Source organism: Ranitomeya imitator, chromosome 8 (assembly GCF_032444005.1).
Source record: "Ranitomeya imitator isolate aRanImi1 chromosome 8, aRanImi1.pri, whole genome shotgun sequence".
Taxonomy (NCBI): Eukaryota; Metazoa; Chordata; class Amphibia; order Anura; family Dendrobatidae; genus Ranitomeya; species Ranitomeya imitator.
This window is the reverse complement of record NC_091289.1, coordinates 178,445,925-178,467,556: the sequence shown is the minus strand read 5'-3', so window position 1 is coordinate 178,467,556 and position 21,632 is coordinate 178,445,925. Positions and strand designations below refer to the sequence as shown.

At 43.0% G+C, this 21,632-nt stretch overlaps 1 protein-coding gene across 1 annotated transcript in view; it reads right to left on the bottom strand.

Annotated features, from left to right (window-relative positions):
- The window catches only part of COL24A1 (collagen type XXIV alpha 1 chain), a 261,918-nt gene that overhangs the window by 52,231 nt on the left and 188,055 nt on the right, over nt 1-21,632 (bottom strand). The window contains exons 35-40 of the mRNA XM_069737975.1: nt 19,459-19,512; nt 19,022-19,075; nt 18,423-18,530; nt 12,598-12,651; nt 10,817-10,924; nt 10,408-10,461 (exon numbers count right to left, since the gene is read on the bottom strand). Coding sequence (XP_069594076.1) covers nt 10,408-10,461; nt 10,817-10,924; nt 12,598-12,651; nt 18,423-18,530; nt 19,022-19,075; nt 19,459-19,512 — 432 coding nt within the window. The remainder of the gene's footprint in view (nt 1-10,407; nt 10,462-10,816; nt 10,925-12,597; nt 12,652-18,422; nt 18,531-19,021; nt 19,076-19,458; nt 19,513-21,632) is intronic.

Below are 21,632 nucleotides of genomic sequence, written 5' to 3'. Positions count from 1 at the left end.
CCTTATATATAGTATACATCTGTATGTCATCTCCTGTATATAGTATATACCTGTATGTCATCTCCCCTGTATATATTATATACCTGCTGTGTGTCATCTCCCTTATATATAGTATATACCTGAATGTCATCTCCTTCTATATATAGTATATACCTGTATGCCATCTCCTACTGTATATAGTATATACCTGTGTGTCATCTCCCCTGTATATAGTATATATCTGTGTGTCATCTCCTCCTGTATATAGTATATACCTGCATGTCATCTTCTATATATAGCATATACCTGTATGTCATCTCCTCCTGTATATAGTATATACCTGTAGGTCATCTGCTCCTGTATATAGTATATACCTGTGTGTCATCTCCTCCTGCATATAGTATATACCTGTATGTCATCTCCTCCTGTATATATATGTACCTGTATGTCATCTCCTCCTCTATATAGTATATACCTGTGTGTCATCTCTCCTGTATATAGTATATATCTGTGTGTCATCTCCCCTGTATATAGTATATACCTGTGTGTCATCTCCTCCTGTATTAGACCTCGTTCACACGTTATTTGCTCAGTATTTTTACCTCAGTATTTGTAAGCTAAATTGGCAGCCTGATAAATCCCCAGCCAACAGGAAGCCCTCCCCCTGGCAGTATATATTAGCTCACACATACACATAATAGACAGGTCATGTGACTGACAGCTGCCGTATTTCCTATATGGTACATTTGTTGTAGTTTGTCTGCTTATTAATCAGATTTTTATTTTTGAAGGATAAGACCAGACTTGTGTGTGTTTTAGGGCGAGTTTCGTTTGTCAAGTTGTGTGTGTTGAGTTGCGTGTGGCGACATGCATGTAGCGACTTTTGTGAGATGAGTTTTGTGTAGCAACATGCGTGTAGCAACTTTTTGTGTGTCGAGTTGCATGTGACAGGTTAGTGTAGCAACTTGTGTGCAGCAAGTTTTGCGCATGGCGAGTTTTGCGCGTGGCGAGTTTTGTGTGGTGCCTTTTGAGTATGTGCAAGTTTTGTGTGAGGCAAATTTTGCATGTGTTGCAACTTTTGTGCATGTGGCAATTTTTCCGCGTGTGCAAGTTTTGCGTGTGGCGAGTTTTCCATGAGGTGAGTTTTGCACTTGTGGCGAGTTTTGCAAGAGCCTAGTTTTTGCATGTGGCGAGTTCTGCGCGTGGCGAGTTTTGAGCGGAGACTTTTGTGTTTCGACTTTTATGTGGCGAGGTTGGTGTATTTGTGGTGAAATGTGTGCTGAGGGTAATATGTGTTCAAGCACGTGGTAGTGTGTGGCGCATTTTGTGTGTGTGTTCATATCCCCGTGTGTGGTGAGTATCCCATGTCGGGGCCCCACCTTAGCAACTGTACGGTATATACTCTTTGGCGCCATCGCTCTCACTCTTTACGTCCCCATTGTTCACATCTGGCAGCTGTCAATTTGCCTCCTACACTTTTCATTTCACTTTTTCCCCATTATGTAGATAGGGGCAAAATTGTTTGGTGAATTGGAAAGCGCGGGGTTAAAATTTCACCTCACAACGTAGCCTATGACGCTCTCAGGGTCCAGACGTGTGACTGTGCAAAATTTTGTGGCTGTAGCTGCGACGCCTCCAACACTTTTCCTTTCACTTTTTTCCCCATTATGTAGATAGGGGCAAAATTGTTTTGTGAATTGGAACGCGCGGGGTTAAAATTTCACCTCACAACATAGCCTATGACGCTCTCAGGGTCCAGACGTGTGACTGTGCAAAATTTTGTGGCTGTAGCTGCGACGGTGCAGATGCCAATCCCGGACATACATACATACATACATACACACACATTCAGCTTTATATAGTAGATATATATATATATATATCTATATATATATAGATATATATATATATACATATATATATGTATGTTTGCCCCTTTGTTTTTAGTCTTTATTTCCAGATATTTTTACCTGATTCATGATTTGCAAATTTTCAAGAATTAGCTACCGAGAAGATTTTCAGGGGTTAAAAAGTAGTCTTATACGCCAGAAAATACAGTATTTATTTATAAGCAAAAGTACTCCAGTCCCATCCAGAGTGATTATATGAATGCTTGATTTGTTTTGTACAATGCTTACAAAATGTTGCTAAATCTGCGACTTTTTGGACTAAAAAGTTACAAAATAGGGTAAAGACCAAGAAACAGACTCATCAAAGCTTTTACACCAGTTTTTTTAAATTATTATTTAAGTACCAGAAACTTTGTTTGAAAATTCATAGATAAAAATAAAAAATTGGGTTGCAATTTTTTGGTAACATATGAATTTTATTAGTCCATGGAGCTGTGTGCGGACTTGTTTTTTTGTGTGTTAAGCTCACATTTTTATTGATAAGTGTTTTGGGATACATAGGACATTTTGATCTCTTTCAATTCCATTTTTTGGCAGAGCTGCGGCGACCCAAAATCTACAGTGCTTGGCATTTTTTTCTCTTTAAGGCGATTAACTTAACAAATGCAGTGATGCCACATTTGTTTATTAATATTATTATTATTATTATTATTATTATTATTATGGTATCATTATTTCTTTATTAATTGAGAAGAATGAAATGATTCAAAGTTTTTTTTTTATATTTTTAAAACTTTTAATGTATTACTTTATCTTTTAATCCCTTGAAGAGATTTGTACCTGCGATCACTTGATCGGTTTTACCATGTTAATGCAATACCACAGTTTTGCAGTATGTAGTGAAAATTATGTTCTCTTATGAAGCTCAGTCACAGGCTTGGCTTCACAGGAAGGAGGACAAAGATGGTGCATCAGTGAGCGTGCTATTTAAAGAAACACTCACAGCAAAATTGTATCCTTTTATTATATTGCAGTCATCATATTATACAGTTAGGGCCAGAAATATTTGGACAGTGACACAATTTTCGCGAGTTGGGCTCTGCATGCCACCACATTGGATTTGAAATGAAACCTCTACAACAGAATTCAAGTGCAGATTGTAACATTTAATTTGAAGGGTTGAACAAAAATATCTGATAGAAAATGTAGGAATTGTACACATTTCTTTACAAATACTCCACATTTTAGGAGGTCAAAAGTAATTGGACAAATAAACATAACCCAAACAAAATATTTTTATTTTCAATATTTTGTTGCAAATCCTTTGGAGGCAATCTGTTGTGAATTCTGTGGCTGAGTTCACGTCTGTGGTCACAAGTGGTATTGCAGTCTCTGGGCTTCCTCCCTCAGGTGTTTTGGTGAGCTCGTTGGCTGCCTTGCTATTTAGCTCCACCTGAGTCTGTCTTCCTTGCTCCTTGTCAATGTTCCAGTGTTGGATCTAGAAGGATGGTTCACTAAGACCGTGTATTGATTACCGCCTTCTTAATAAGATCACTGTTAAGTTTCAGTATCCCTTGCCATTGATTTCTGACTTGTTTGCTCGGATTAAGGGGGCTAGTTGGTTTACTAAGATTGATCTTCGTGGTGCGTATAATCTGGTGAGAATCAGGCAGGGAGATGAATGGAAAACGGCATTTAATACGCCCGAGGGTCATTTTGAGTATCTGGTGATGCCGTTCGGACTTGCCAATGCTCCATCTGTTTTTCAGTCTTTTATGCATGACATTTTCCGTGAGTATCTGGATAAATTCTTGATTGTTTACTTGGATGACATTTTGATCTTCTCAGATGATTGGGAGTCTCATGTGAAGCAAGTCAGAATGGTTTTCCAGGTACTGCGTGCTAATTCCTTGTTCGTGAAGGGATCAAAGTGTCTCTTCGGTGTGCAGAAAGTTTCATTTTTGGGGTTCATCTTTTCCCCTTCTACTATCGAGATGGATCCGGTTAAGGTTCAGGCCATCCAGGATTGGACTCAGCCGACATCTCTAAAAAGTTTGCAGAAATTCCTGGGCTTTGCTAATTTTTATCGTCGCTTCATCTGTAATTTTTCTAGCATTGCCAGACCATTGACCGATTTGACCAAGAAGGGTGCTGATTTGGTTAATTGGTCTTCTGCTGCCGTGGAAGCTTTTCAGGAGTTGAAGTGTCGTTTTTGCTGTGCCCCTGTGTTGTGTCAACCTGATGTTTCTCTTCCGTTCCAGGTCGAGGTTGATGCTTCTGAGATTGGTGCAGGGGCGGTTTTGTCACAGAGAGGTTCTGGTTGCTCAGTGTTCAAACCATGTGCTTTCTTTTCCAGGAAATTTTCTGCTGCTGAGCGTAATTATGATGTGGGCAACCGAGAGTTGCTGGCCATGAAGTGGGCATTCGAGGAGTGGCGTCATTGGCTTGAGGGTGCTAAGCATCGCGTGGTGGTTTTGACTGATCATAAGAACCTTACTTATCTTGAGTCTGCCAAGCGCTTGAATCCTAGACAGGCCCGTTGGTCGTTATTTTTTGCTCGTTTTGATTTTGTGATTTCATACCTTCCGGGCTCTAAAAATGTGAAGGCGGATGCTCTGTCTAGGAGTTTTGTGCCCGACTCTCCGGGGTTATCTGAGCCGGCGAGTATCCTCAAGGAAGGAGTCATTGTGTCTGCCATCTCCCCTGATTTGCGGAGAGTGTTGCAGAAATTTCAGGCTAATAAACCTGATCGTTGTCCGGCCGAGAAACTGTTCGTCCCTGATAGGTGGACTAGTAAAGTTATCTCTGAACTTCATTGTTCGGTGCTGGCCGGTCATCCAGGAATCTTTGGTACCAGGGAGTTGGTTGCTAGATCCTTCTGGTGGCCATCTCTGTCACGGGATGTGCGTGCTTTTGTGCAGTCCTGTGGAATTTGTGCTAGGGCTAAGCCCTGCTGTTCACGTGCCAGTGGGTTGCTTTTGCCCTTGCCGGTCCCGAAGAGGCCTTGGACACATATTTCGATGGATTTCATTTCTGACCTTCCCGTTTCTCAAAAGATGTCTGTCATTTGGGTGGTCTGTGATCGCTTTTCTAAAATGGTCCATCTGGTGCCCTTGGTTAAATTGCCTTCCTCCTCTGATTTGGTGCCTTTGTTCTTCCAGCATGTGGTTCGTTTACATGGCATTCCTGAGAATATTGTTTCTGACAGAGGTTCCCAGTTTGTCTCGAGGTTCTGGCGAGCCTTTTGTGGTAGGATGGGCATTGACCTATCTTTTTCCTCGGCCTTCCATCCTCAGACTAATGGCCAGACCGAACGAACCAATCAGACCTTGGAAACATATCTGAGATGTTTTGTTTCCGCTGACCAGGATGATTGGGTGTCATTTTTGCCGTTGGCTGAGTTCGCCCTTAATAATCGAGCCAGCTCGGCTACCTTGGTCTCTCCATTTTTCTGCAATTCTGGGTTCCATCCTCGTTTCTCTTCAGGACAGGTTGAGTCTTCGGACTGTCCTGGTGTGGATTATGTGGTGGACAGGTTGCAGCAGATCTGGACTCAGGTAGTGGACAATTTGACCTTGTCCCAGGAGAAGGCTCAGCTTTTCGCTAATCGCAGACGCCGTGTGGGACCCCGACTTCGTGTTGGGGATCTGGTTTGGTTATCTTCTCGTCATATACCTATGAAGGTTTCCTCTCCTAAATTTAAACCTCGTTTTATTGGTCCGTATAGGATTTCTGAGATTCTCAATCCGGTGTCTTTTCGTCTGACCCTCCCAGACTCCTTTTCCATACATAATGTATTCCATAGGTCGTTGTTGAGGAGATACGTGGCACCTATGGTTCCATCTGTGGAGCCTCCTGCCCCTGTTTTGGTGGAGGGGGAATTGGAGTATATTGTGGAGAAGATTTTGGATTCTCGTGTCTCTAGACGGAAACTCCAGTATCTGGTCAAATGGAAGGGTTATGCTCAGGAAGATAATTCCTGGGTTTTTGCCTCTGATGTCCATGCCCCAGATCTTGTTCGTGCCTTTCATGTGGCTCATCCTGGTCGGCCTGGGGGTTCTGGTGAGGGTTCGGTGACCCCTCCTCAAGGGGGGGGTACTGTTGTGAATTCTGTGGCTGAGTTCACTTCTGTGGTCACAAGTGGTATTGCAGTCTCTGGGCTTCCTCCCTCAGGTGTTTTGGTGAGCTCGTTGGCTGCCTTGCTATTTAGCTCCACCTGAGTCTGTCTTCCTTGCTCCTTGTCAATGTTCCAGTGTTGGATCTGAGCTACTGCATCTTTTCTTGGGCCTGCTGCTCTGCTAGATAAGTGCTTCTAGTTTGTTTTCTGTTTTTTCTGTCCAGCTTGTTATTATCTTTTGCTGGAAGCTCTGGGAAGCAAAGGGGTGCACCGCCGTGCTGTTAGTTCGGCACGGTGGGTCTTTTTGCCCCTTTGCGTGGTTTTCGTTTTAGGGTTTTTTGTGGACTGCATAGTTCTCTTGCTATCCTCGCTCTGTCTAGAATATCGGGCCTCACTTTGCTGAATCTATTTCATTCCTACGTTTGTCTTTTCATCTTGCTAACAGTCATTATATGTGGGGGCTGCCTATTCCTTTGGGGTATTTCTCTGAGGTAAGTCAGGCTTGTATTTCTATCTTCAGGCTAGTCAGCTCCTCAGGCAGTGCCGAGTTGCATAGGTAGTTGATAGGCGCAATCCACTGCTGCTTCCAGTTGTGTGAGGATAGATCAGGTACTGCAGTCTACAGAGATTCCACGTCTCAGAGCTCGTCCTATTGTTTTGGGTTATTGCCAGATCTCTGTATGTGCGCTGATTACTGCACGCTGTGTTGCCTGATTGCCAGCCATAACAGCAATCACTGCCTTAAGTCTGGAACCCATGGACATCACCAAACGCTAGGTTTCCTCCTTCTTAATGCTTTGCCAGGCCTTTACAGCCGCAGCCTTCAGGTCTTGCTTGTTTGTGGGTCTTTCCGTCTTAAGTCTGGATTTGAGCAAGTGAAATGCATGCTCAATTGGGTTTAGATCTGGAGATTGACTTGGCCATTGCAGAATGTTCCACTTTTTGGCACTCATGAACTCCTGGGTAGCTTTGGCTGTATGCTTGGGGTCATTGTCCATCTGTACTATGAAGCGCCGTCCAATCAACTTTGCAGCATTTGGCTGAATCTGGGCTGAAAGTATATCCCGGTACACTTCAGAATTCATCCGGCTACTCTTGTCTGCTCTTATGTCATCAATAAACACAAGTGACCCAGTGCCATTGAAAGCCATGCATGCCAATGCCATCACGGTGCCTCCACCATGTTTTACAGAGAATGTGGTGTGCCTTGGATCATGTGCCGTTCCCTTTCTTCTCCAAACTTTTTTCTTCCCATCATTCTGGTACAGGTTGATCTTTGTCTCATCTGTCCATAGAATACTTTTCCAGAACTGAGCTGGCTTCTTGAGGTGTTTTTCTGCAAATTTAACTCTGGCCTGTCTATTTTTGGTATTGATGAATGGTTTGCATCTAGATGTGAACCCTTTGTATTTACTGTCATGGAGTCTTCTCTTTACTGTTGACTTAGAGACAGATACACCTACTTCACTGAGAGTGTTCTGGACTTCAGTTGATGTTGTGAACGGGTTCTTCTTCACCAAATTAAGTATGCGGTGATCATCCACCACTGTTGTCATCCGTGGACGCCCAGGCCTTTTTGAGTTCCCAAGCTCACCAGTCAATTCCTTTTTTCTCAGAATGTACCCAACTGTTGATTTTGCTACTCCAAGCATGTCTGCTATCTCTCTGATGGATTTTTTCTTTTTTTTCAGCCTCAGGATGTTCTGCTTCACCTCAATTGAGAGTTCCTTTGACCGCATGTTGTCTGCTCACAGCAACAGCTTCCAAATGCAAAACCACACACCTGGAATCCACCCCTGACCTTTTAACTACTTCATTGATTACAGGTTAACGAGGGAGACGCCTTCAGAGTTAATTGCAGCCCTTAGAGTCCATTGTCCAATTACTTTTGGTCCCTTGAAAAAGAGGACGCTATGCATTACAGAGCTATGATTCCTAAACCCTTTCTCCAATTTGGATGTGGAAACTATCATATTGCAGCTGGGAGTGTGCACTTTCAGCCCATATTATATATATAATTGTATTTCTGAACATGTTTTTGTAAACAGCTAAAATAACAAAACTTGTGTCACTGTCCAAATATTTCTGGCCCTAACTGTATATCACTGTGCACTTACAATTGCTCATTTTGCCCTTCTACCCAGATAATTCTTCTCTTTTCTCTGTTCTATGTAGAAACCGGAACTCTCTTGTCGTGTAACGAGGGTGTCATGACCAGGAGACCGGGAGTTAGAAGGTCTCTACGGGTAATGAATCGCAGGTCCTCTTTACAGACGGTGTGATTCGTGTCCTATTTTAAATGTCCTTTCCATCGGTGCTGAAAGGGTTATGGACTCTTTCCATGCTGGCTGGGAACATACAGCATTGTTGCTCTCAGCTGCAGTTATCATTTCCTCTCCTTACATATACTAGCTATGGTGCTAAATAAAATGTTTTCCTTTTTTGGCACTTCCGGAGGAGAAGGATAGTTTGAAGTTGAGATAATTTGCTCGATAACAAATTTATTAGGACACTTTAATAAGATCAAAACAACGCATTTCAGCCCACAACAGCCTACAATATGTTTTGCATATATATTTTTTAGGTTTTTTTTCTTCTTTTTATATATATATACATGGTACTATTATATCATTCTGACCCAATTGGGGTGGTGTGTTAATCCCACTTATTTGAGGCACACCCCTGCTATGTGTCAGGAGTCACCAGTCTATAAAGACAACTTCCTTTAAAAAAATTTTAAAAGCACATATTATACCTGATGAAGGCTGTTGCTGGCTGAAACGCGTTGTTTTGTTCTTATTAAAGTGTCCTAATTGACAGCGGCAAATACATATTTAACCAGCAATCTTCCTGCTGCTGTTTTCTAAAACAGCTGTAACCTCCATGCTCCATACATGGAAAACTGACGTATGATGTAACATCACATGTTATGAAGGAATTAAAGGCCAGATAGAAGGAATCTGACCATTTAAAGTATAATTCCGCAATCAGCGATAGTTTTATAAACCTACCTAAGAAGCCCGCAACGCGAAACGCGCGTCGGGGCACTGGGTGCACACGACCGGACACGCTGCTCCCCCACATGGGTTAGGAATCTAAAAGCTCACCATTGCTTTGCACTGTTTTTGGCACTTTAACCTTCTAACACAGATGGTGGAGATGTTAGGTTACAATTAGACTGGATACTTATCCGCTTGTTGATCATCTGGACAATCTGTGTTCTTTTTTGGCTTAACTTGGCCTGATTGGTCTTATTTATAACTGATGCCATGTCTTTGGTGAGCAGAGGAACGTGTCGAGCTTGCTGTGTCCCTCCCCTCATTCATATTCGTCCGTTGTATTGCATTGAGGGTTTATATTACCGGAATTTTTGATATTGTGCGAGTCAATAAAATCGTGATTTAATTATTTGTAAAACGCTGCCTCACCATGTTTATTGCTTGCGTACAGAGCTCCATTTTTCTGTGTAGGTTTATATAATAATTAGGAGCTACTCCTTTTGCTTTTTGGCAAAATATAGGTTTTTGGTCATGTGCATCCGCAATGTCAGGTCTTGTTAACTAATCAGCGATAGTTTGCTCATTTCTCGTTTATCACATCTTTTATGATGACCTTAAAGTTACCATTTGTCAGTCGGACATGCATCTGATAATCATTAGTGATAGAAACCTCAGCATTTTTGAGAATTTCAGGAGAAAAACAGGCGATCTTACTTACATGTGATCGCAATAAAAAGGAAATTAAAAAAGATCATTGTTTATGAATGCATGTGTTGTAATCATTAAGGACTTGCTGATTATGTTATTTTATTGTTCCATGTAAAAGCACCATTAATTTCCCAACGCTTGGTACATATTCCCTTATCCAGGGAGAATATGTGGTGCTCCTGTCTTACGTCTTCACAATACCAGGATAGATTTGCTATTGGGCCAGTGTGGAAGAGTCAATTATCTCGACTGCTCAGTGCCCAAACAATTCCTACTCAGAAAAGATTGGGGTAACGTCTGTTTTGCGAGTGGAGAGGTAGTGAGCATGTGTGGGGGAGCGGTGGTCGCACATGCTCACAAATACGCCATGGACACAGTGGACTTTGGGATCCCTGTTGTTCTTGTAACCAGTAGGGGTCCCGGTTATCAGACCCCCAATGATCACACATGTATCACCATCGCCTATACTGTGGATAGGTGTTTTATGTTCTTTATGGGAAAACATAATTTGCTAAACGCACCATAGCTTTTTATCCTAGAAGTTGAAGATTCGGCATTGGGGATAATTGGTTAACATTTCTCCCATGAGGAGCTATTTGGCATACAGATGATGAGAGGCGCAGCCATAAAACAGAGAGACACCCCCCTCAGTCTTATTATGTAGAACCCCTCCCCTATCTATATCACCTAACAATTAAAAAAGGAGCAACATAAAGTCAACAAAGAAAGAAATAAAAAAGGTCAAACTTCTTACCCCATATCCTGGGATCCCAGGCTCTCCTTCTGGTCCCATGGCTCCTAAATGCCCCTGTCCAAAAACAAGCAAAGCACAATTACCTTACATATGGCACAAAGCCTCCTGCCTTGTTGTGTTCTTGGTAATTGGGCATCTGATTGTAGTCTTCCTTAATTTATCCCGCTTGAAGTAAATACGACATCTAACTATGCGGTGAGATAAGAGCAATTCTCAGAGTTTTGCCCCCTTAAATTACGAGGAAGAGGAATGTCTTCTTTGGCTCTCGTAATTACCGTCCTTTGATCTAAACATGGATTTTATACCGTAACATAGGCGGTTTTATGTTGCTTTTTGTTCTCCGTTGTTCTGTTACATCTGATGACGCGAAGATGGTTCTTTGCTTTCCTCCACCTTCGGCTATACCCACCAGTGGTCCTCTCGTTCCCCGTGATCCTTTCGGCCCTGATTCTCCCGACATTCCTGTGTCACCGATACTTCCAATCTCTCCAACCGGCCCCGTCTGACCTTTGTCTGCCTATAGGGAACGTTACCAAAAATTATTTTTTGGGGGGGAAGGTTTTACAATATATTTAGATTTCTTAGACTTTGACATATGGAAATGTAATAAGACCCAATAATGATTAGACCATTCTGGACTGTGAAAGTGTTTCAGGACAGCACCTATGGAATTATTACCGTAATATATGGCTCTGGTCATACGTCCAGTGTGTATGCTGGTCAATATCTAATATTCCCTGTGTGATGGACTCATTTCTACACAATGAAGGTATAAAAGTACTAAGAAGCCGATAAATGTATGATCACTGGGGGCCCAACTCCTGGGACTCTCATTGATCACAGGAATGGTGGTCCAACCCCCCATGTAGACGGATATGTACTGTACATGTATGTCAATGGAAGCAGTAGTCACATACGTGCACTAACTGTTCCACAGATCCAATTTTTAAAAAGTCACAAAATTTGTGTGTAAATGTTGTCCAGTCCACCCTCCCTACTCCAGGACTGATTTTAAGTCTTTAAATACACCTGAAAATTGTATGATTTTTTTATTTTGCGCAAAATTCATGAACCATGTGCGCCATATTTATGAATTTTGAGCAGAAAACGACAACGACTATCACATGACAAAAAAGGAATAGTGAATTCAGAAAGGCAGCAAATGATGAATCGGGCTCTTTGTATTTATTCACATGGGGAAAAGTGAGATCAGTGAGAGTGCCATCAGTTGGGCTCCGGCAATCAGTTACCCTCTGAATAGGCAATAGATGGTGTTCTTGAATGAACCTGTTTAAGGCCATGTCCACACTGGCATCATGGATTCTGTTTATAATAGAAGTCAGATCCATCAAAAGTAATGAAACCCATAACGAAGTCTTACAATGCCAGTACTCATACTTAAAGGGAATCTGTCAGCAGGGTTTTGCTACCTCATCTGAGATCAGCCTGATGTAGGCAAAGAGAAGCTGAATCCAACGATGTATCACTTAGGTTACTGGGTGCAGCCATTCTCACACAATCAGAGCTTTTAGACTTAGCATGAAGCAGAGCTGAGAAAGCTAGCCCCGCCCACACCAGGCTCTGAATATACAAAGTCCATAGACAGGGAGCTGCCTATCAAAGCTTAGTAATGATAAGCTACTGGTGCTAAAACAATCATTGTAAGCAAACAAAACCTGGAGCTTAATAAGAGAGGCATTGCTGAAATCTGTGTTTTAACCCCTACAGTATGCTGTCTTCAGATTACATGGCAGAAACCTGCTGACATATTCCCTTTAAGGCACTTAAAGGGGTGGCCCAAAAGCATTTAAAGGGGTGACCCATAATCAACATTAATCACCTCTGCACAATAGGTGATAAATATATGATAATGGTATAACCATTTAAGAGAATGGGGGACCCATTTTTCCTTTTATAATAAAGCGAAGATAATGTGTGCGCAGAACTGCTCCATTCACTTTCTACGGGAACTGACAGAGCCAAGAAACCTCAGCATTCACTGTCAGTCCCACGGTTATTCGGTGAGGTTCCAGCAGAGACCCCCAGCGTGCATACACTTTTCTGTCCTGTGGATAGGATATAGATGTTTCTGGAGAAGTCCCTTTATAATGCATGTGGGATACCTACAGACTCTGTTTCAGATGTGTAGTACGAGGTGTTGGAGTTGTGCCATGCTAAGGGGGCTCTCACCTTCTTGCCAGGACGACCCCTGTGGCCTGGATTTCCTTGTTTGCCTTCTGGTCCCTGTTAGGTAAAGCAAACACTAATGACTATTGTATTCAATATATTTAATAAAAATGGCTGCTCTTTAGTGTAAGCTATGCACAGTAGAAAAAAAGGAGTCAAGTACCAGGTTATTTAACCCCTTCATGACCCAGCCTATTTTGACCTTAAAGACCTTGCCGTTTTTTGCAATTCTGACCAGTGTCCCTTTATGAGGTAATAACTCAGGAACGCTTCAACGGATCCTAGCGGTTCTGAGACTGTTTTTTCGTGACATATTGGGCTTCATGTTAGTGGTAAATTTAGGTCAATAAATTATGCGTTTATTTGTGATAAAAACGGAAATTTGGCGAAAATTTTGAAAATTTCGCAATTTTCACATTTTGAATTTTTATTCTGTTAAACCAGAGAGTTATGTGACACAAAATAGTTAATAAATAACATTTCCCACATGTTTACTTTACATCAGCACAATTTTGGAAACAAAATTTTTTTTTGCTAGGAAGTTATAAGGGTTAAAATTTGACCAGCGATTTCTAATTTTTACAACGAAATTTACAAAACCATTTTTTTTAGGGACCACCTCACATTTGAAGTCAGTTTGAGGGGTCTATATGGCTGAAAATACCCAAAAGTGACACCATTCTAAAAACTGCACCCCTCAAGGTACTCAAAACCACATTCAAGAAGTTTATTAACCCTTCAGGTGCTTCACAGCAGCAGAAGCAACATGGAAGGAAAAAATGAACATTTAACTTTTTAGTCACAAAAATTATCTTTTAGCAACAATTTTTTTATTTTCCCAATGGTAAAAGGAGAAACTGAACCACGAAAGTTGTTGTCCAATTTGTCCTGAGTACGCTGATACCTCATATGTGGGGGTAAACCACTGTTTGGGCGCACGGCAGGGCTTGGAAGGGAAGGAGCGCCATTTGACTTTTTGAATGAAAAATTGGCTCCACTCTTTAGCGGACACCATGTCACGTTTGGAGAGCCCCAGTGTGCCTAAAAATTGGAGCTCCCCCACAAGTGACCCCATTTTGGAAACTAGACGCCCCAAGGAACTTATCTAGATGCATAGTGAGCACTTTGAACCCCCAGGTGCTTCATAAATTGATCCGTAAAAATGAAAAAGTACTTTTTGTTCACAAAAAAATTCTTTTAGCCTCAATTTTTTCATTTTCACATGGGCAACAGGATAAAATGGATCCTAAAATTTGTTGGGCAATTTCTCCTGAGTACACCAATACCTCACATGTGGGGGTAAACCACTGTTTGGGCACATGGTAAGGCTCGGAAGGGAAGGAGCGCCATTTGACTTTTTGAATGAAAAATTATCTCCATCGTTAGCGGACACCATGTCGCGTTTGGAGAGACCCTGTGTGCCTAAACATTGGCGCTCCCCCACAAGTGACCCCATTTTGGAAATTAGACCCCCCAAGGAACTTATCTAGATGCCTAGTGAGCACTTTAAACCCTCAGGTGCTTCACAAATTGATCTGTAAAAATGAAAAAGTACTTTTTTTTTCCACAAAAAAATTATTTTCGCCTCAATTTTTTCATTTTCACATGGGCAATAGGATAAAATGGATCATAAAATTTGTTGGGCAATTTCTCCCGAGTATGCCGATACCTCATATGTGGGGGTAAACCACTGTTTGGGCACTCGGCAGGGCTCGGAAGGGAAGGCACGCCATTTGACTTTTTGAATGGAAAATTAGCTCCAATTGTTAGCGGACACCATGTCGCGTTTGGAAAGCCCCTGTGTGCCTAAACATTGGAGCTCCCCCACAAGTGACCCCATTTTGGAAACTAGACCCCCCAAGGAACTTATCTAGATGCATATTGAGCACTTTAAACCCCCAGGTGCTTCACAGAAGTTTATAACGCAGAGCCATGAAAATAAAAAATAATTTTTCTTTCCTCAAAAATGATTTTTTAGCCTGGAATTTCCTATTTTGCCAAGGGTAATAGGAGAAATTGGACCCCAAGTGTTGTTGTCCAGTTTGTCCTGAGTACGCCGATACCCCATATGTGGGGGTAAACCACTGTTTGGGCGCACGGCAGGGCTCGGAAGGGAAGGCACGCCATTTGGCTTTTTAAATGGAAAATTAGCTCCAATCATTAGCGGACACCATGTCACGTTTGGAGAGCCCCTGTGTGCCTAAACATTGGAGATCCCCCAGAAATGACCCCATTTTGGAAACTAGACCCCCAAAGGAACTAATCTAGATGTGTGGTGAGGACTTTGAACCCCCAAGTGCTTCACAGAAGTTTATAACGCAGAGCCATGAAAAAAAAAAAAAAATATTTTCTCAAAAATGATCTTTTAGCCTGCAATTTTTTATTTTCCCAAGGGTATCAGGGGAAATTTGACCCCAAAAGTTGTTGTCCAGTTTCTCCTGAGTACGCTGATACCCCATATGTGGGGGTAAACCACTGTTTGGGCACATGCCAGGGCTCGGAAGTGAAGTAGTGACGTTTTGAAATGCAGACTTTGATGGAATGCTCTGTGGGCGTCACGTTGCGTTTGCAGAGCCCCTGATGTGCCTAAACAGTAGAAACCCCCCACAAGTGACCCCATTTTGGAAACTAGACCCCGAAAGGAACTTATCTAGATGTGTGGTGAGCACTTTGAACCCCCAAGTGCTTCATAGAAGTTTATAATGCAGAACCGTGAAAATAATAAATACGTTTTCTTTCCTCAAAAATAATTATTTAGCCCAGAATTTATTATTTTCCCAAGGGTTACAGGAGAAATTGGACCCCAAAAGTTGTAGTCCAGTTTCTCCTGAGTACGCTGATACCCCATGTGTGGAGGTAAACCACTGTTTGGGCACACGTCGGGGCTCAGAAGGGAAGTAGTGACTTTTGAAATGCAGACTTTGATGGAATGGTCTGCGGGCATCACGTTGCGTTTGCAGAGCCCCTGGTGTGCCTAAACAGTAGAAACCCCCCACAAGTGACCCCATTTTAGAAACTAGACCCCCCAAGGAACTTATCTAGATATGTGGTGAGCACTTTGAACCCCCAAGTGCTTCACAGACGTTTACAACGCAGAACCGTGAAAATAAAAAATCATTTTTCTTTCCTCAAAAATGATGTTTTAGCAAGCATTTTTTTTATTTTAACAAGGGTAACAGGAGAAATTGGACCCCAGTAATTGTTGTGCAGTTTATCCTGAGTATGCTGGTACCCCATATGTGGGGGTAAACCACTGTTTGGGCACACGTCGGGGCTCGGAATTGAGGGAGCACCATTTGACTTTTTGAATACGAGATTGGCTGGAATCAATGGTGGCGCCATGTTGCGTTTGGAGACCCCTGATGTGCCTAAACAGTGGTAACCCATCAATTCTACCTCCAACACTAACCCCAACACACCCCTAACTCTAATCCCAACTGTAGCCATAACCCTAATCACAACCCTAACCACAACCCTAATTCCAACCCTAACCCTAAGGCTATGTGCCCACGTTGCGGATTCGTGTGAGATTTTTCAGCATCATTTTTGAAAAATCCGCGGGTAAAAGGCACTGCGTTTTACCTGCAGATTTACCGCGGATTTCCAGCGTTTTTTGTGCGGATTTCACCTGCGGATTCCTATTGAGGAACAGGTGTAAAACGCTGCGGAATCCGCACAAATAATTGACATGCTGCGGAAAATACAACGCAGCGTTTCCGTGCGGTATTTTCCGCACCATGGGCACAGCGGATTTGGTTTTCCATATGTTTACATGGTACTGTAAACCTGATGGAACACTGCTGCGGATCCGCAGCCAAATCCGCACCGTGTGCACATAGCCTAATTCTAAAGGTATGTGCACACGCTGCGGAAAACGCTGCGGATCCGCAGCAGTTTCCCATGAGTTTACAGTTCAATGTAAACCTATGGGAAACAAAAATCGCTGTACACATGCTGCAGAAAAACTGCACGGAAACGCAGCGGTTTACATTCCGCAGCATGTCACTTCTTTCTGCGGATTCCGCAGCGGTTTTACAACTGCTCAAATAGAAAATCGCAATTGTAAAACCGCAGTGAAATGTGCAGAAAAAACGCGGTAAATCAAATCCGCAGTGGTTTAGCACTGCGGATTTATCAAATCCGCAGCGGAAAAATCCGCAGAGGACCAGAATACGTGTGCACATACCGAAACCCTAACCCTAACCCTAGCCCTAACCCTACCTCTAACCATAACCCTAGCCCTAACCCTAACCCTAGCCCTAACCCTAGCCCTAACCCTAGCCCTAGCCCTAGCCCTAACCCTAACCCTAACCCTATTCTAACATTAGTGGAAAAAAAAAATTCTTTATTTTTTTATTGTCCCTACCTATGGGGGTGACAAAGGGGGGGGGTCATTTATTATTTTTTTATTTTGATCACTGAGATATAATCTATCTCAGTGATCAAAATGCACTTTGGAACGAATCTGCCGGCCGACAGATTCGGCGGGCGCACTGCGCATGCGCCCGCCATTTTGGAAGATGGCGGCGCCCAGGGAGAAGATGGACGGACCCTGGCAGGATCGGTAAGTATGATGGGGTGGGGGGGAGCACGGGGGGGGGGGGATCGGAGCATGGGGGGGTGGATCGGAGCGCGGGAGGGGTGGAACGGAGCACGGGGGGGTGGAACGGAGCACGGGGGGTGGAACGGAGCACGGGGGGTGGAACGGAGCACGGGGGGGGTGGATCGGAGTGCAGGGGGGGTGATTGGAGCACGGGGAGGTGATTGGAGCACGGGGGGAGCGGACAAGAGCACGGGGGGAGCGGAGCACAGGACGGAGGGGAGCCGGAGCAGTGTACCGGACAGATCGGAGGGCTGGGGGGGCGATCGGTGGGGTGGGGTGGGGGCACATTAGTGTTTCCAGCCATGGCCGATGATATTGCAGCATCGGCCATGGCTGGATTGTAATATTTCACCAGTTATAATAGGTGAAATATTACATATCGCTCTGATTGGCAGTTTCACTTTGAACAGCCAATCAGAGCGATCGTAGCCACGGGGGGGGGGGGGGGGGGGGTGAAGCCACCCCCCCTGGGCTAAACTACCACTCCCCCTGTCCCTGCAGATCGGGTGAAATGGGAGTTAACCCTTTCACCCGATCTGCAGGGACGCGATCTTTCCATGACGCCACATAGGCGTCACAGGTCGGATTGGCACCGACTTTCATGACGCCTACGTGGCGTCATGGGTCGGGAAGGGGTTAATACAAGTTCCAGCTCTGAACATACAGGAAAGAAATATATCTTGGTACCGTGTTAGCCAGTAGATAGAAACATATTTAGAATTGAGAGTCCTCAGTGCTTACCGAAAATTAATCCATACGATAAAAGCACTTTTCCATCAGGTCCAACAATCACAATATATCTTGATAGTTGTCAGAGCTCTGTTTTCTGCTACAAAGCTCCAAGCTTAGAAATAGAATGAACACTTTCTGCAGCAACCACTAGGGGGAGCTTACCGCATACTGCGTTATTATTGACCTCTTCGTATAAGCAGTATGCAGTGAGCTCCCCCTAGTGGTGACTGTAGGTAGACAAAATTGTATCCTGTAAAGCTTATTCTATGCATCTAATGTACAAATCTGTATCAGATAAATTAAGCTCTGAAGCCAAAAACAGACATAATATTAAAATTAATCAGCTCAAGAATATGACCAATTCAAATAAAAAACATAATAATAAAATACTGTTCAGCGGCGGACATTCCCTTCACAGATTCCATTTGTTAAGATCAGTTATGTCGCTGAAAACACATTTCTGTGTATCATATAGACATAGAAATTAACATACCGGTAATCCCAATCTGCCTGGTTCTCCACCAGATCCCTGGATGCCTGGTATTCCTCCATCCCCCTTTTCTCCATGCTCTCCTTGAGGACCAGGATCGCCAGGTTCACCCTTCAAAAACAATTTTTATATAGAAATTAGGAGCATTTTTGCAGAATTAAAGAAGTACATAATAAAGGTTACTGGTAGAGATGAGCAAACAAAATTGCAGGACCCTGGGCTAGCAGCCACTAAGTGGGAGCCCTGTGAACCTCCTAGTACCTGCCGACATGGCCCGTTGCCCCTTTGGATTAGCCGGGTGGTGGAACGTCATTGTTGCGGTGTGGCACACACAAAACGTCACAGGCCGGCTAATCAAAAGAGGAGCCGGAGATGTCGGCATGCAGGGGAGATTCATAGGGCCCCGCTCAGCGGCCGCAGAACACTGGTCTGCCCTCTGGACCAGGTCCAGCTAATCGATGCCCTCATCTCTAGTTACTGAAAATTGACTTCAAAAGTTACTAAGACGTTGGTGTCTTTGAGTGGTGGGGTCATTGGGGGCTTCTACTAGAGTGAGCTCAGGCAATAAGGGAGGAGCCCAGGACCTCGGAAGTGGCTGTTACCTTTGGGCCGTCTTTTCCTTGCACACCATCTTCCCCAGCAGGACCTGGTCCTCCCTGTTTTAATTTAAAAAATATAAAAAAGTTTAAAATTGGCATAGCGGCATCAATGTATTAATTATGTGACAATCATCAACACACTAATCAATGTGATATCGAGAAAAAAGTGCACCCCCCACCCCAAGGAGCAGACGGTTGACGGCAAGATCCCACTGAGATACTTCTGCCTGTGGTATGGTCGCTCTGGCGGTAGTCTCAATGGCTGGAGATTGGACAAGTGGGACCCCATTGGTAAATCTGTGAGCACCGCCTGAGCCTATTTGGTAATTGTAGTCAGCTTTATGCTTGCGAACAGGAAGTCTGACGCAGTGCACCCAGGGGAAAATGTTAGATTTCTGTTTGCACTTTGTTGGGCAAATTTCAAACCACGCTGAGCTTACCCGTACTCCTGGCTCTCCTGTTGCCCCTGTGTTACCGATACTTCCGATGTCTCCCTGCAGTTAATAAGGATGAACAGTCGCATGTGAATTGAGTAGGATGTAAATGTATGCATGATTAAGGGAATGTGAGCACAAAATGACTGATTAAACCAAGCACTTGCACTCAGTGCACCCTTGACGTGGTGGCCGAGCAGTTCAGTGCACCTTCCACCTATCACTGCCCCTTCTCTGACTGCAGTAAAGTCAGAGCTGTCAATCAAGGAATAGGGGTGTAGATAGATGCGAAACAAGTAGGTGGGACGGTAAACAGAACCGCACGGCCATGACAAGTCTGCATTCAGCGTCTGTGCCTGTGCTGATGAGGGCCTAAAGCCCGAAACACGTGTCCACAGGTAGGAATTGGTTGGCTGTGTAAATTTAGAAACTAATCCGCAGCATTGCACGCTTGGCGATTCCAAGCGCTGTGGATTAGACTGGGGTGGAAAGAGATGATTTGCATAGCTCCGCCTACTGCAAAGGATTCTGGGTAAACCTGCTATTCTTTGTATTATGCTGCTTGCAAGTACTTTCCGTTTCAGGAAAGCATCCAATATGTATTTCCTTTAAGTAGAGGGCTTTTCGGTCTCTTTCGTCCCGCTACATTTAGCCCAACTTGGGTCTCTCCCTAAGGTGGCTAGCATGTATGTATGTGCTTGGTTTGAGCAGTTACTTTGTGCTGACAGACTCCCTTTAATACTCTCACGTCATTACATAATTGTTCTCACTTTTTTGTGTTTATACAACCACCGATCTTCTGCAATTTGTATGATTATTTTTCAAACAGAAATTCTTTGCATTACAGCAAATTTTTAATAAAAAGCATAATAATTAGTAAAAATGATGCAAACACTGCACAGAAAATGCACAAAGCAAAAAAGAAAATATCCCAGCAGTAGTTTTCTTAGGCCGGTGATTTCCTTTAGACTTGGTTTGTCTTAAATTGCAATTAGAACGTGGAAATCTATAAGGAAAGCCCCCCAATGTGTCCTAGGAGACAGAGCTACGAGCCCCCATTCCTTTCCCCTGTGGACAGAATTGTTAGAGGGAATGTGTCATCAGAAAATGACTTATAGTTTAAATCAGGCTTTTCTGCTACATTTTTTTTACTTTTAATTTTGATAAGTATTTTTTCTTTATTAGTTTTCCATATCACTAACTATATGGTGTGAGTATATGTTTATTTATTTATTTTATCTATACATATCAGAAGTTCTGCAATTTCTCAGTGGCCACTAGGCCCAGTACTAGACTTGTACTTCCAGTCCGGTACAAATAACTTTTCAGTAGTTTCATCATTATCATTACAGACAGGATTAGAAGGAAAGGCAACATCGCTATACACAGTATTTCACATACGATCCACGGTGCTCAGTAGGTAATGTCACAGCTCCCCTCCTCCCCCTTCCTTCACAATTAACTTTGTATAGAAGTGTTATCTGTGCATGCCTTAATCTGGGCAAAATCTGAGTTTGTTTATTGTTACTAATACAAAGAATAGGAAGTAGCAGTCTCCTATTAAGCTTGCTGGCCACTCTGATGAATATTTCATTTTTATTTTTTTTAAATCTTTTTACATTATCAAACATTCAAAAAACATGTATCATAAAAACCTGACTTAAACAATAGATCGTTTTCCGATGACCCATTCTCTTTTAAGTCATGCCCATTTAATTAACACCCTATTTCCATCAGTTATAATAGTTCCAAAATAAAAATGAATAAGTCTTCACCAAACTGGCTAGAAACCATTTTTCTTAAACATTATTTAATGTTTTTGCAATGAAATTTCCCTTCATTGGGACCAAGGTCAAACAACTAAAACCAGCTTGCACTCCGTGTACAGATACAAAAGTTACCGGGGACATTTGCTTTATCATTCCAGACATGGAGCCTGGTCGTGGCTTTACATTACCCCGGCAGACACTTGGCATTGTGTAGACACTGAAACCTCTTTGAGACATCCACCCAAAATTGTATTAAAAGGTGGGTCTTCTAGATGGGTGGAATCCCCAAAGAACAAGTCTAGTATTGTATGTGATTGGACTGAAAATCCGTCACAAAAAATCTACCCTAGGTAAATGGGTGGTCTTCTAAAGAGAGTGCATACTACATATAATGCCTACATAAAATGTCCC